The sequence below is a fragment of the Adelges cooleyi genome, unplaced genomic scaffold (genome assembly GCF_023614345.1).
Source record: "Adelges cooleyi isolate 19-005CV unplaced genomic scaffold, UGA_ACOO_1.1 ACOO_flye_CR_arks_rails_tigmint_CR_PRNA_30, whole genome shotgun sequence".
In the NCBI taxonomy this organism is placed as follows: Eukaryota; Metazoa; Arthropoda; class Insecta; order Hemiptera; family Adelgidae; genus Adelges; species Adelges cooleyi.
The window spans coordinates 8971725-8987644 of record NW_026095971.1 but is presented as its reverse complement, the minus strand read 5'-3'; the positions used below and the strand labels follow the sequence as shown (position 1 = coordinate 8987644).

Below are 15920 nucleotides of genomic sequence, written 5' to 3'. Positions count from 1 at the left end.
AAATACCTAACCAGCGTACAAGAATCAAACCTAATAATACCTATCAGGTAGACGTAGGTATACTTTGATCTATTAGCTAAGTTTTTTTAACTATACTCAATGATTTAGCCATAAAATCCTAAAATAATTTTAATAATTAATAATTAATTTTAGTATGAAAGCTAAAAATAAATAACACTAATCATTGCAAATATATATATTATATAAGTTTTTAAATGGTGTTCAGATGTATATACCAGTAGCCATAACATATCATTATAATGAAATAAAATTGATTTTGGGTTAAAAAATATTGATTGTGCTGAATAGTGATAAAGTAGAATAGTTACAGGCATTTTATTGTTGCATTTATAATGGTTGGTTCAAATACATAACGTAATATAAATGGACTTAAACACATAACGTTACATAACGTAACTATTTATTCGGATACGAAGCTTTAAGTCCATTTATATTACGTTATGTATTTGAACCAACCATTATAAATGCAACAATAAAATGCCTGTAACTATATATATATATATATATATATATAAAGAAGAAGACCTGACTGACTGATTCATAATCAACGCACACCTATACTATGATTTAGCTAGTGACTTTAAATGGTCAGGGTATGTTTATATTATAGTACAGGCGTGCAATAAGAAAGGATTTTGAATAATTTTTATTTTAAATGTTGAAATGGGCAAAAAACAAAATGTAAGTAGCTGAATGACCTTTATGCATTAGTACATCATTCATCAGATCGCCATGAAACATTGGGAAGTTGTAGAGTACACTCCCGCGAAGGTTTCTGGCATAGTACTTTTTGAAAATTCCACCCCTAAGGGTGTCCTTAAGCACGAATTTTGTACTTTAAATAAGAAATATTTTTCCTTGCTAAGCCAAAATAAACACTTGGTTTGTAACTATGGTAATTACGGTACTCGAGCGAATGGCAGGTGATGATTAAAGGATTCTAGTATGTACCACTATTAAACGTTTTCACTTATTGGAACCGGATCTGGGACCTTTGAGTAAGAGGGGGGCATAATCAATATATTGTTATCTACAATATGTAGATAAAAAAAAGAAACCTAGTTGAGGTATGTCTGGGAGCCTGGAGAACTGTTTTTTTTTTTATCTTATTTATAATTATTTTACTCAGCCCTGGCAACGCCGTGTCGGGACAGCTTGTAGGTATATAAAATAAAATATTGTTAAGAGATACTGGATTAGGATAGCAGTTATTTAAAAAAAAAACATTTACCCTTTTTAATATTACATACGTATACAAAAAAACTATTTAAATTAGATAGGTTACATAAAAGATAATAACTAGTTTCTGTGTTTTTTCAATAATAACAAGTCATTTGGATTTTTTAAGTTATTCTTCTTATAATTACCTACTTCTTTACCAAGTTAATGGGCTTCAATATCTGCGTATTTTTTGGTAGGAAAAACTCATTCTAACTTTAGCCGTGCTCTAAAGCATGTAATTCGGCTATAGTTTAGAAAACTAATATAAATTTTTCAATGCTTGCTTGATGTATCGAACGAAGTACATTTTTAATTTTAATTTTTCAATACTATTGTAAAATCAATATAAAATTCAAATTTAAATCTGAGTATTTTAAGGAACGTACTGCTAGAAGTAGAAACATATGTTATTATGTCGTATAAAATTAGGGCTTGTATACATTATAAAAGTAAAAAAAACAGGCACATTTTCCTATATTAATATACTACTACAAATTTTAGCATAATGTTAATTTTTAGTAAAAAATTGCCTATACAATGATCTTAATAACTGTTAGTGTAAAAGCCCCTTAAAAAATAATACTAGAGTAAAAATTAAAAATAATATTGCCACCAAGTTAAAAAGTTAATAAGTCTAAAACTGGGTAGATTATTTTTTTTTATAATAATGCATCACAGCCTACTCAAATTGAACTTCTCATTAACTGAGCAATTGATTATACAATAGTTATGACAGAGATCCAATGTTTACATTTTATTATATTTTGTATATTTATTCTATACTCTATTCAGAATAAGAACAGGCTTCAGCGGCCGACCAGTTTTCATCAGGCGGCGGTCAGGCACCGCCCATTTTACATTTTATCTGTAGCCCCACCGGCCGCAGTGTTTGAGTTCCGTTGCTCGTAGTGAAGCCACGACCATGCGCACAAGTCGGCCGCCGAAGCCTGTTCTTATTCTGAATAGAGTATAGGTAGCAAAATATAGACATTCTTAGAAATGGATGTTTGGATCTCTGCCAATAATAATAAAATTTAACTTTTTCTATTAATTAATCAGTCATTGGAAAATAACACTGTCTAGTATGATTATTACTATTTATTTATACAAGGAAAAAAATATTAAATACATTTCACAGTACATGCACTTGAGTTTATTTCATAAAAATAAAAATATTATATTTTTATCTATAGTTATACAAAGCACAATAAAATTAACTATAAAATATAACAGATCTCTACAGATTTAAAATTAACATAATTATCAATTAAATTAATATTTATTATGGTATTAAAATATTTTAAGTTCTAAATTTAATTTTTTTAAATATAATATGTAAGAGTAATATTTTCTAATTATAGATATTAAACACTATTTGAGCCTTTCATTACATTTAAAATTATTACTTTCATTTTGCTGGGTTCATTAAAGATTAATTTACGCGATACTCTGTTCAGAATAAGAACAGAGTATGCATTACTGAACAATTTATTTTAATAATAATCAGATTTAGTTATTTACAATTAAAAATTATTATTATGTTTAAGACTTAGTGTGATAACTATAATGTTTAAGAATTATGTTATACATTTATAAGTCTCTATTTAAAATAAATCTGTTACCCTCTGAATGTTTTCCAGCATAACGAAAACGACGACGTCCATATGCAGCTGATAAAAAATAATTTAAAACACATTTTAATTACTAAAACAAAAATATGTAACTTGAAAATACCTTGATGATGAATTTGATGTGTCATAGACTCTTCTGCTGGCAAGAAAATATTTGATGTATCTGCAAGTGGATGAGTAACATTGGATAATTTCCAATCATATTGAAGTGGTTCATTTTCATATCGCTAAATAATCATAAAAAATGTATATTACAATTTATTAGTTCATTAGGGTTAGTTAGTATGAAACATACTGGTCGTATGACTTTAGTGAATTCTCCTTTTTCTAATGCTGTGCTAAGTTCTTCATTAGTAACTGGTCTTGAGTCAAGAAATTTTAACTCTGGCAAATAATACAACACAAAATATCTAAAATAAAAAAATTTGACAATTTTTATTAAGATTTAGCTAAGTGGTGTCTCGCCAATCTAATCACCCTTGTATGTACATCTGGTTAATTTGGACTAAGATGATGTTTTTTTTATCCTAAATCAATTTTTAAGTTTTAAAATAGACCAACAATACAGTGTTGAGACTAAAAAAGGAAGTTTTACGATAAAAAATTCATTTTAGTAATTTTACCCATCTAAAACTTGTTTCTAAACATTTCAAAGCCCATTAGGTTTTATCTGGACTTAGGTGATCCGAGCGGGGTCTAGTTCCATTAGTTACAGGTTAGCGAGACTACACTGCATTACCAATATTATTATATATAGTTTTCTAAAATGTATTAATTTCACCTGTATCGCCTATAATCATCTTCGTCTTTTTCAAAATCAATTAGTTGCGTTGGACATGCCTTATTTCCAAGTAAACTGAGGAATCTCAAAGAAGGCATACTGTATTTGATTTGGTTAATTAAATTTTCAAGTATTGTTATCTAAACACCAAATATGTTTAAAAATTATTTTAATAATCCAAAATATATATAGTTATATTACTTTGTTATTGTTTAGTGATAAAGTGTGTAAATTAGGTAAATGAGGTAAAATTATTTTGTCATCTAAATGATTATTATCCAATATCAACTCTTCTAATTCCGAGAAATGTTCTGAATGGTTCAATGTTGTCAGGTTATTAAAACTTAAATCTAAAGATCGTACTTTTGATCCATACATTTTTCCAAGTACTTCTGGAATACATGTTACATCTTGGCCAATATAACAAAGCTGAAAAGAAACTATTATTAATACTTATCACTTTAAGCAACACAATATGTTAATATTAAATTCTAGAACATTTTCCCTCTACTTTTTAACATTTTTTTATCCACCTGTAAATTATATTATTTTACCTGATTTTTGGATACTTTAGAATCTTTGCAAAACTCATTATTAATAGTATAATAAAGATGTGAATATTGACATGACATAATTTTGCAATTAGTTTCATTGTAACCATCGCCACCTGATTATTATAGTTGATAAAAATAAATGTCACTATTTTTTAAAATTTGTATAGCTTATTTAAATATTACTACTTGTTAGAATTCTAGTAGTATTATTTTCTGTTGTAACAGTCAATGAGTATGAAAATTTACACTGCCGTGGGGCAAAGAAATTGAATTTAAGAAAGTTCATCTTGAAACTGTGTTGACATATGAAATACATAGTATTTGATGTTTGCAATTCAATGGACTGCAAACTAAATAGGGTTTCTTGATTTTATATTGAATGTGTGTATGAAGCCTCCCAAGTGTAAAGCAATTATTGTGAGTAATAGGATAAGTTATTACGTATATACAAGAGAATTCATGAAATATTTAGTAGAAATTATTTCTGAAGGCCAAAGGTGCTATTAATAGGAGCACACACTCCCAAAATGTCTAAAGCACCCCCAATAAGGTAAAAATTAAATAGTTTTTGTATATTTTATATCTAATACTTATGTGTAGGTTGGGTTATGTATACATACATATTATGATTTCATAATAATTATTAGTATAAGTCAGATAATTTACATGAAGGCAAGGTGAACAATTTTCCAAATCTTTTTAGATATTTACATTATTTACATACTTGAAAAGTAAGTTTTTTGTTGATAAAAACATGTTTAGACTTCAATAGACTATGTAATAAATGCAATCATTAATAACATCTTTATTTTAACTAAACGTAATATCTCAACAATAAAAATTAATAAACTTTTAAGTAATTGTATTATGCATAACTATAAATTTAAAAAATAATTTCTCAGTAATTTATTTCTTCGATATCATAATAAGGGGTTATAATATCTGAATATAGGCTAGTTGAGAACCGGCTACAAGTTATTTGAACAAATAAGTGTTTTTTTTCCTGGCTGATAATTGTAACCATACTGTGACAGTCAATGTACATTTCACAAAACGCTCCAGTGCGTTGATCAATTTGTATTAATTATTATTTACTAATTATATATATAAAATAAGGTATTTGATTACTTGATAGTTTTACGTTCCTACAACACTATGTTTTCTTTAATTTTAGTTTTATCAAATTGAATGAGGAATGCTTTGTTCTCAGCTTATTGATTTTGGAAACCAATAAGATTGCCAGTAGTAGGACCCAATAAGTATAAGTTAAATACATATTTTTAAAGGCTTTTGTTATTACAACAACTTACTCGATTATTTTGAAAATTAATCTTTTTGGCATCTTCAAAATTCTCTTGCTCCATTATGAAATAGATTATGTACAGTATGTAATTTTAGTATCAATTATGTAATTTCTTTCAAATCAATCTAAACAATAAAAGTTATATTATACATAATACATATAATAATATTTTTTTTTAAGATACTACTATAATATATGTTTTTTTATAAATACCAACAACTATAATAACTAAGGACGCATGACTGATACTAGTTAACTACATATTCTGGAAGTCCTGTAAATTCTTAATATTTAATTCCATTGAGTTGACGGTATATTAAATTATAATTTATATTGTTGATCATTGTATCCTGATAATTCCAAACAGCCAACTAATATTGATAACATCAACACGGGTCACAAAGAACAATTTTGTTATCTTATCACAGTCCAGAGCATGGTTTAATATTCCATTAATTACTGCCATGGGGTTTTACTCTACGTTTACTACATTTTTAAGACGTTATACCCCCTATTTATTAAGGAGTTAGGTATAGGCAATTTTTTGCAATAATCTTATTTTAAGTGTTAAACTGTGATGTGCAATTGTTATATTAAATCAGTAGTTATGACTCTTTTTTTGGTAGTTATTAATTTCTCGGATTATCACAGCATCTTAGACAGCCATTTAAAAAAAAAATTCTTTTAAATATAGCTATACGCTGAATGAGTTTTATTCTGTCCTTAGTATATATAGATTTAGAGCAGAAAATCTAATATAAAATAGCAAGATAATAAAATTTCGGAGACAATGCCATATTCTATTTTGAAAACAATAACGTAAAAAGTTATATGACATTATCTCCAGAATCTTGTCATCTTCTTTTTTTGTACATAAGTATTTTTGCTCTAAAATTATTTCAGGGCGAGTAAACCGCATTCTGTGTAGGTATGTTTAAATGCTAGAAAATTGGGTGTTTATCTTCCTCTTAAACAGAAACATACTAACGTTTCGTTTCTTTATCTTTTTATATTATTAAGATACAAATATTTATATTCTAATAGTATGATACTACTTTTTAATAAATTTAAGATATTTTATTTATAATACCAACATATTATTATTGCTTATCAAAAATATTTTATGATTTAAGTTTTAGCACATAATGTTTCCTTAACTCGTTTACCAAATTAGTAACTTAAGGAAAAAAAAATATGATTTTACCATATTCAAATTCCTTACATCCTTAAAATACAACAAATTTTAATAACTTTTAGGTTTTAAGTTAATAAAAAAATTTACTAAAAAAATGATATAAAAATACTATTTAATATTACTTAGGAATTTAAAATATTTACAATTTCAATAGCACTAAACATTTATAATCCAAATGTTCTATATTATTTATGCTACAAAATACCATTATAAAATATATGAAACATTCTTATCATAATTTATTAATTAATAATATACATACTATTATCTTACTGTTGTTTTTATATACTAATTTTTTACATAAATGTTAAATAACCTTGTACATTTTTTATACAACATTTTGAGACATTGGCATACAATTTATAAATTGATAACAAGTTTGTTTTTAATGTAAGTAAAAATTAAAAGCAAAATTGGATTAACCATTAGATGATTTCATAATTGGTGCAAACAAAACTGTAGACAAAGAAGGAAAAGTGAAAATAAATTAAAATATGTAAACAGATAAATATTATTACAATATAATGAAAAAACACTAAGTTATGCCTTTCAAATAAATTAGAGTATTAATTATAGATTATACTCACTTAACAGTAATTTTTAGCTAACACTAACTACATAATATTACGGGTACAAATTTTTCCATTACCTATCCTAGTCAAAATGATTTGTAAAACATTAAAAATATAGAATGTCATTTATATCTGATTATAATTCTATAAAAAATTATTGATTTAATTGTTTTTCTGATATTAGTCCATAAATCTGATCACACGCCAGATGTTTGGTTTTAGTATAAAAGTCATCAACTTCTTTTTTAAATGTATCTAGGAACGATTGCCCATCAGGGACAGTGAACAGGGCTCTAAATTTATTAAATACCATATTGGCCTTACGTCGAACTTTAGCGGTTTTTTCTGACATTTCATTTGCTTCCTCATCATTAGTTTCCCATTCTTTACGGTTACCAATATACATAGTTACTTTTTTTACAGTATCAACAACTTCAGAATGTTTTTTCAACATCAAAGTATTAATTTTTAATTCAGCCATTTGATCTAATATCTTTATGGCTTTGTCACAATCTGCCTTATCAGTACGCAAAGCCATTCGTAGATGATATACACAATCTAATAAGTCGACTTCAGTGGTTAAACATTCAACTTTTACTGCTTTACTAGTAGTCACTTTTGACCACTCAACGTCTAAATGATCTATTGCGCCTTTCATAAGATTTTTTAAATTTGCTGGAAGCTCATCGTCTTGATTAATTTTTTTGCTTATTTGTTTCATTTCTTTAGACACACTGTCATTGATTATAGGTGTAGTGCTATGACTCTTCGTTTTGTTCACCAATTCTGAGCTTGAACCTAAAAATTGAATTGTACTATGTTAATTAGGCGTACAAAAATATAAATAATACAACTAAAAATAAATTAAATAAATATTCACCTTTCACCATTTCATTTTGTTCTGATGAATTATCAGCATCAACACTTCCATTGATCTTTTCAGAGTTCTTAGACATATCTTTGCTTAGTCTAGAACGTTTTGGTACTTCAGCATCATTCTCATAATCAGTATATTTCTTTGGTTTGATTTTACGGCCCGAGCGTGACACTTGTCCAATGTTTGAGCTATTTGAAGACATATCCCCACTAGAAATTGGGCTACTTTTAATTTTAGAATTATGTTTTGACGATTTATTATTATCAAAGGAAACTTCACTAGTTTCTAAAACAGAATCTGACACATTTTGAGGTTCGGATTGTAATTCATTGGTTTCACAAGTTTTTCCTTCAGAAACAGAGTTCTGAAATTATAAATATACAAAATTAAAATTTTTTAAAATGACAAATTAAATTTATTAATTAATTTTAAACAAATTATGCTATATATTTATTATAGTTAAACCAAGGCTAATTTAGCCAATGTTAATAATATTATAAGTGAACAAGAAATAAACAAAGCATAAACATTATAATGCAAAAAACTAAAATTAAATAGATGTAATAATAATATAATTTTGTTTAGTTTTAAATGTACATAATTTCATGATAAAACATGCATGCCATGCAATAAAAAAAAAATTATGTCTTTAATAATTCTAACTAAGACTAAGACCGAAACTAATAGTTAGCTTATTTAAAAGCAAGTTCTAAAATTAAAATTAAATTACATTATTACTTATTAGCATGGAACATCCTTTAACCTTGGCCTCCCAGCTCGAAAACGACACAAAATAGCATTACGAAAGTAGCGCATATACTTTAAATGTATAATATAACGAGTCGTCGTCGCCATGCAAATCCAGAACTTATAATTAAGACTATACTATCGTCTTAAATCGCAAGGATATTATAGATCACAAATAATGACTATTCAGGAGCCAACAGACTAAAGCATGTTATGTTCCATGTTTAATAATTTTAGCCATTAGGCTTTAAGTAAACTGTAACTTTAAAAAAAAAATTGAATACACAAATTTGCAGTTTTAAACAAAAAACTGAGGCTAATTACACACATAAGAGTATTGCTTAATGATTTACAACATGAAACATTTGTACCTCTTATTTATGTGTTCTAAAATTAATTGTCATTGAAATATCTTCTACAGTATAACTATAGATAATAATAAAAGTAAGAAAACACCCCTGCACCTCACTATAGTTTCAATGTAACATTCTGAGTCGCTTATTGTCGCAAACCCCTGTCTCACCTCCTTTAGTAAAATGGGGTGACGTACACCTCAGGTAAAAATATACTAAATATTTACATTTTATTCTCAAAATATCTATTATATAAATTTATATTTTTAATAAGCAAAAAATTAATATGTACGATGTTAATATTTACACATTCATACATACTGTTTATAAACCATAATATTGTAAGCCATCACGAACAATATTTTTAATTTAATACATTTTATTGTAAAACTATAAAAATATTTTAAGTTCTTATTCATTAATTACATGCTTAATAAACATAATTAAATGTATTTACCGTGTTTTCCTTCAAACAAGCAATTGTCATAATGGGCAAATCTGAAACACTTTCTAACTCTTTTGTTTTAGTGGTCATTAATTTCTTAGCTGGGGATTCTAATTTTCCATCAGATAATTTTCTTTTTGTAGTTTTAGACAAAGAGAGTCCTAAACTCTTTTTTGGTCCAATAGATTTTTTTCCTTTAGAAGAACTTGACTCATCAATTGTTAGCTTTCCTTCACTTTCAGAATTTAACTCTCCATTTTTTTCAGTTTCGGTGTTAGTTTCTGATTCATTTATAATTGTATCGTTTTCTGTACTCTGATCAATGCTAGATGATGCTTGGAAAGCTTGCACAGTATCTTCAGTAATTACCGAACATTCAGTATCATTCTCAATTTGCATAAGAGCTTCAGAAAAGTGCTTGCGCTTATTTGGCTTTCCTAACTTAGACTTGTTTTCTTCATATGGAAATAGTTCATCAGACTTACATACGGCGCGCTCACCAGTACCATAGAAATAAACATGATACCGTTGACGGGAAGGAGTGTCTGCTTCAACTCCAGAAATAACAGCCGGCCAAGCAGGATAACCACGAACTTTTGCAAAGACTTTGTCTTTGATACTATAAACTTTTTTTGAAGACATTGAGTTATTTTGTACCTATGGAAATAAAGTAACTATAAAATCTGCTATACATATGTTATTGCATTAGACAAAAAATAATAATATACTGGATACTAAATTTACAGACAAATACGCATTATACTAAATTAGCCATATAGAAAGTTACAATATAATAGTTGCAAATACTGATACCATAAAAGTAACCACAAACTAAGATATGATCAACTAAGTCAATGCATGTACTATGTTTCCCCGAACAAATTTACATTAATTACTCCCTAACATAGGTTATAGGAATTATTCTTTCATTTAGTTTGAAATTGAAAAAAAATAGAAATTATCCATTTAGATTTAAGATAATTTACAAAATGAAAAAATTAATCAATAAAAATAATAAGTTAATGCCGCGTTTTTTTCGTTACCTCAGCAGTCCTTTGAATAGAAATGGCGGCAACCGTTTACGATGTACGACACATTCAACAAACAAAGGTTAATCATCTATAAAACCGCTACGTGCCGTATTATACTTACAGAATATTCTTAATCTGAAGTATAGCGTTAAACTTCCGGTCACAATTGTAAAAAAATTCAGAAACGCACCTAAATCACCAATTACTTTCAAGTTTCAACAAAATACAATTTATTTTATGAATTTGCAAACTTGAAACACATAAATATTAAACAAACCGACGGCGGCATATTGAAGTTAGGAATGCGTATCAGCGTATCAGATAATTACTATCATTGGTTCTCAAGATGTACTACTTTTTTTAATAACCAGGGATCACATATATTAATGCCTTTTATACATGTTAACCTAGATAGCTGACGGTAAGCGGTCATAGGTTCCCAAGCCATCCTATAGTATTCTTCAATTGGTATAACTTGGTTATAACCTGGTAAAAATGAAAGGTCCACGAATGGTAGAGTAGAGCGGGACCGTCATAACCATAGTGGTAAACTGTTATCATTTGGGAACCTATGACCCAATGCCATAATGACTACGGACTACGCTTTAAACTTATAGACATTTGTAGGTTGGCCAATGTTTATATTATGTTACGAATTCAATACTTAATTATAATATATCACTATTTAAGATAACTGGATAGTCAACGACGTATGTTCCATTCTGTGGTATGATAAACCACTGTTATATCGGGACCAGAATTGGATTTGGAATGTGCAAACATACTACATACAATAAACTAAATTACTAACTATATGCCACCAATAGAGAAGATTGAAGCAGCCACTTTCCGCCATTTCGGTGGGAATTAGAACCTTATCACGCGAGAATAATATATGGTTATAACAATATCATAAATACATATATATATATATATAATATCGATATAATTATATATACAGATATATATTATATGCATTGATAACACACATAAATCCCACCAGAATGGCGGACCGTCGGCTTCAATTCTTATCGCTAGTTAGCAACACGATTTAAGATAATATGGTTGCTCAACGGTCTATGTTAAGCCCATTGTCACATTGACCGCGAAACTGTCTATAATATGGCCGACATGGACAAAAGTACAACAGCGCTCCTAACCGTAAAAGTTGCAGTCCAAAATAATGATAACCCGAATACCCGCCAAAATATAAATATTTATATAATGAAGTTGTTTTTTTAGATGAGCCCACGATTTAAGATAAATAATAATACTTAAAATCGTGAACTGTACTTTATTACTAATTACGTATATATAATATACACAACGTATAGTTAATTTATAAATATTAACACTTAACATTATATATCATTATGACGTGTTGTGTACCGATGTGTTTGTCAAAAAGGACAAAAAGTACTTTTAGTGTACCCTAAGATAATAATCTTTTAAAAATTTGGGAAGAAAATTTAGGGGTAAATTTAAAAAGAAACTCTAGAGTTTGCGAGTTACATTTTAAGTCCGACAGTAAAACTACACAATGGGTATCAGGACAAGGCTTTAGTAAATACACTGTGCGTTACTGAAATTTCAATATAATTAATAAATTAATTACAAAATTTCACTAGTTATTTAAGTATTTACTAATTGCACTTATTTTTAGGTTTGTTTAAAAAAACCTAGGTTAAAAATAGGAGTTTTACCAACAAAAGCCAACTTGGATTGCAGTGCTTTGGCTAATCCTTTAGTCATGCCTCCAACAAAAAAAATTAAGGTTTCAATCAATAATATACATTTTTAGTGTAACTACAGAATAAATAATTGTAGCCTGCAATATTATGTCTATTAGATTATAAATGATACTGATATTATTGGACATGATCACTGCTATTTCTCTAAGGAGATAAATGACTTAAAATTGGACACATTTTTTGAACAAGTTTTAAAATACAACAAGTCAATGAAAGTTCCAATAGGATGGTTTGTAGATGTATAAAGTGATTACTCTAATCAACTGTGTGTTTGTTTTCATAAACTCGGTCCCTTTAAAAAAGACTATACAAGATACATAGAAAAACAACTTGTTTTAACTAGAGGTAAAATAACAATTATATAATCTCCCAAACATGTATTCTTCTTTTTGGCTATAATTTATGTAAATATTTTATCATACTAACTAGTTATAGGTATAATATAAAATAATTTTTTTAATATTATTTAAACTTTAAAGATTTAGCCATAGTTCTTCAAATGAATGGAAAAACTATTACAATATCAGACATTGATATAGAGTCTAATTTTAAACTTAAGTCCATTGAAGAACTAGAAGATATAATACAATTATTTGACAAAATTAAAGTCTATCAAGGAATAGATTTAGATCGTAAATATAGTTCTATAAAATCAAAATTTGGACCACAATTCATTAATTATTTTGACCAGTGGAGACATGTAAAATGCATAAGTGTACTAAAAGCAAATATGAGGTAGGTATAATTCATAACCATAAATATTGAGGGTTCCAATAAAGCAAATCATGCATTGGTCTTAATGTGGCAAAGTCTAGCAGAAAATGTAGACCAGCCTATTGCTGTATTTGCCTCACATGGAACAGTCAAAGGTTAACTATTTATCTAATCTGTATGCTAAATTTAAAATTAAGTTAATAAACTAAATCAATTTTTCTCATTTTCAAAAGAATGCTTTTGAAAAAAAAGTTATTGGTTGTAGAACTACTGAATACTTGGCTACAAGAAAAAGTTTCTATAAATGCTGAAATAGTATTGTATTTTTTTTTTATGAAGGTGTTGATTTAGCGAAGCTTATACTAAAAGCTATAATGTTAATAGAGGATTCTGGAGGGCAAGTTATTGGTCTTACGTGTGACGGTGCTTCTACGAATAGGACAATGTTGAACCAATTAGGGGTATTATAAAATTAACATTTATATAATGCTATGTATTATATTTTTAATATCACTTTTTATTACTTTTATTTAAAACCATTAGATAAGTGTCAAATCAGTATTAGTATTTACACCAAGGTGGATTTATAAATCCACGATGATAATAATTATTTTAAATCGTGATTGTTATACAGGTTGTAGGCGTCAATAAAAAAAAAGCTAAATATTCTTAAAAGTGGTAATGCTGGTTTTGTGGTTTGTCCGCTAAAAGCGCTAGGAGTGATTTGCACATAGCAATTCTCAGCGAAGACAGTTTGGCGGTCACATTATCAGGGCTCGTTGGGCAACTATATTATCTTAAATCGTGGTTAGCAATCAAGTTTATTATATATATTATATACACCTGTGTGTGCATAAGGCACCTAGCGCCATCTATCATACTAGAAGCGATTTACTCTAGTAAATCATAATAATGAAATATAACCGGTAAATTCATGGCAAAATAACATTTTGTTGTTTTGTCATGAATCAATTTAGCACCACTATTGGAATTTGGAATTATGTATTAGTTTTATAGATGATCCGCTTATAGCACTTAATGATTTTTGCCAAAGGCGTAGAGGTTTTGGGATAGTATATCTTATTATTATTGGCCGTTGACACGATGTAAAGCAGATATCTTATCTACACCGTGGCTGTAGGTTATACTCCATGGCGGGAGTCTTATTACATGTTAAATAAAAACTTGAAAACCAAATAATATTTAGAACACTTAATAATTTAATTTAAAATTATCAGTACAAATATGTAAAAGATAATTAAGTCGAAAATCAATATAACGATTCTTTATTGGTAAATTACAACCATAATTCTGTTTTAGGATGGCCAAAACTAATAAGTCACTTTTGGGGATATCACATACAGATATATTGTTTTAAAATGGGTATTACAAAGTGGGAAAAAAATAAATATTGTAAGACTGGGTGATTTTATTATTAAACTATATTTAATAATATGGAAGTTAATACATAAGAATACTTTTTGCTAAAAATCTTAAATTGTATTTTACCGAAAGTTGGAAAAATGGACATACCAGCTTCTGTCATCAGCCAAGGCCGTCGTTAGGGGTAGGCAGTCGATCAATTGCCTAGGGCCTCGCGCTTGTAGGACAGCTGTTGTAGGGGCATCGTGGCTAGCACGGCCGTTGACTAACATAGGACCTCGCAATTTAGAAATTGCCAATGGCCACACATACTGTAAAAACGAGCCTTTAATTCCACACAACTATTTTTCAGAATAAATTAATCAAATAATAATATCTATGATACCTAATATTTAAAAAAAAATTATCATACAATTATAAATATTATAAGGGGGCACGGTGTGGCGCAGTGGACACCTCAACTGTCACGCGGCACCTGAATTTAAGCTGTGTCCGTTGGTGTCTGGTGCTTGATCCCAGATAGGCGACTACCCGGGATTTTAAGCGGCGACCCATGCTCTACACCTACATAAAACAAACTCAAAAACTAACTAGGACATCTACCAACAGCTAATGGGCAAAGTCACCGAAGTTAAAAAAATATATATTATAGTTTATTTTTATAAAGAGTATTTCAGTTGTTAATTGTTATCATCTAGGATTGGATAATTGTCCTGCCATATTTTGAGGTAGTGCAGTTTCCCAGGGTATGTCACCTACTCAGAGGTCTTATAATAATAATAAAATAATTTACCTTTCTAGCGACTGAATTTCAGTCTCAATCTTTTTTTTTTAAGGAGTAAATAAGTATGTGTTATTTAAAAAAAACTTTACAATTATAAAGCTATATAAAAAAATATATACATATTATTATAATTTGTGTTATAAATGGAAATATACTATTAATCTAATATGTTATTGCAATAACTTTTAATTAATATATTGTGTATGTTTTAAAGCTAGGTTAAGAATAAAATATTAAAATAAATAATAATAAAAATCTTTTTTTTTATACTACAAATATTTGTATAAAATGGTTCATATGTAACTAAGGTATCTAGGTATACCGTAAACCTATTTATAGGTACATAGTATATACTATATTTAATTTGAATAATTCTTAATATTTTTCTATCTCTGTAAATATACCTAAGGAAAGGGCATTAATGAAAAGGGAAAGGAAAGGGTATACTCGTACCTATTATAGAACAGAGTACTAAGGTTTTTCCGACGTTGAAAATCTTTTATCAGGGCTATCTTTCACACAATAACAATTTATTATATATTATTATGAACCTATTA

The 15920-nt window shown here is 28.0% G+C and overlaps 2 protein-coding genes across 6 annotated transcripts; both read right to left on the bottom strand.

Moving 5' to 3' along the window:
- Window positions 1-2372: 2372 nt before the first annotated feature.
- Window positions 2373-5884, bottom strand: LOC126838380 (leucine-rich melanocyte differentiation-associated protein-like). 3 transcript variants are annotated; one of them, XM_050572753.1, is made up of 7 exons: window positions 5725-5884; window positions 5519-5636; window positions 3856-4083; window positions 3655-3794; window positions 3169-3283; window positions 2977-3100; window positions 2373-2912 (listed from the first exon to the last, which is right to left on the bottom strand). In XM_050572753.1, exons 2-7 carry the CDS (start codon window positions 5570-5572, stop codon window positions 2833-2835), a joined length of 741 nt encoding a protein of 246 aa, XP_050428710.1. In that variant the 5' UTR covers window positions 5573-5636; window positions 5725-5884; the 3' UTR covers window positions 2373-2832. The 3 variants fall into 3 exon arrangements, with proteins under 3 accessions (XP_050428710.1, XP_050428711.1, XP_050428709.1); XM_050572754.1 differs by having other exon boundaries at window positions 5729-5884; XM_050572752.1 differs by lacking the exons at window positions 5519-5636; window positions 5725-5884 and adding exons at window positions 4209-4321; window positions 4395-4509.
- Window positions 5885-7072: 1188 nt separating this feature from the next.
- LOC126838213 (hepatoma-derived growth factor-related protein 2) lies at window positions 7073-11041 on the bottom strand. Of its 3 annotated transcripts, none has more exons than XM_050572426.1 (4): window positions 10514-10678; window positions 9713-10357; window positions 8159-8519; window positions 7073-8076 (listed from the first exon to the last, which is right to left on the bottom strand). In XM_050572426.1, exons 1-4 carry the CDS (start codon window positions 10514-10516, stop codon window positions 7433-7435), a joined length of 1653 nt encoding a protein of 550 aa, XP_050428383.1. In that variant the 5' UTR covers window positions 10517-10678; the 3' UTR covers window positions 7073-7432. The 3 variants fall into 3 exon arrangements, with proteins under 3 accessions (XP_050428383.1, XP_050428384.1, XP_050428385.1); XM_050572427.1 differs by lacking the exon at window positions 10514-10678 and adding an exon at window positions 10744-11041 and having other exon boundaries at window positions 7074-8076; XM_050572428.1 differs by lacking the exon at window positions 10514-10678 and adding an exon at window positions 10853-11041 and having other exon boundaries at window positions 7074-8076.
- Between the last annotated feature and the right edge of the window lie 4879 nt (window positions 11042-15920).

Excerpts from the sequence above, each read along its gene's own strand:
- LOC126838380 (XM_050572752.1), bottom strand. The coding sequence starts at position 4,494 with ATGAACTTTCTTAAATTCAATTTCTTTGCCCCACGGCAGTGTAAATTT. Across the intron at positions 4,084-4,208 it reads CTAAAGTATCCAAAAATCAG|CTTTGTTATATTGGCCAAGA; the intron begins GTAAAATAATAT and ends GTTTCTTTTCAG. Across the intron at positions 3,284-3,654 it reads GATGATTATAGGCGATACAG|ATATTTTGTGTTGTATTATT; the intron begins GTGAAATTAATA and ends TTTTTATTTTAG.
- LOC126838213 (XM_050572426.1), bottom strand. Across the intron at positions 8,520-9,712 it reads CTTGTTTGAAGGAAAACACG|AACTCTGTTTCTGAAGGAAA; the intron begins GTAAATACATTT and ends TTATAATTTCAG. Across the intron at positions 8,077-8,158 it reads ACAAAATGAAATGGTGAAAG|GTTCAAGCTCAGAATTGGTG; the intron begins GTGAATATTTAT and ends TTCAATTTTTAG.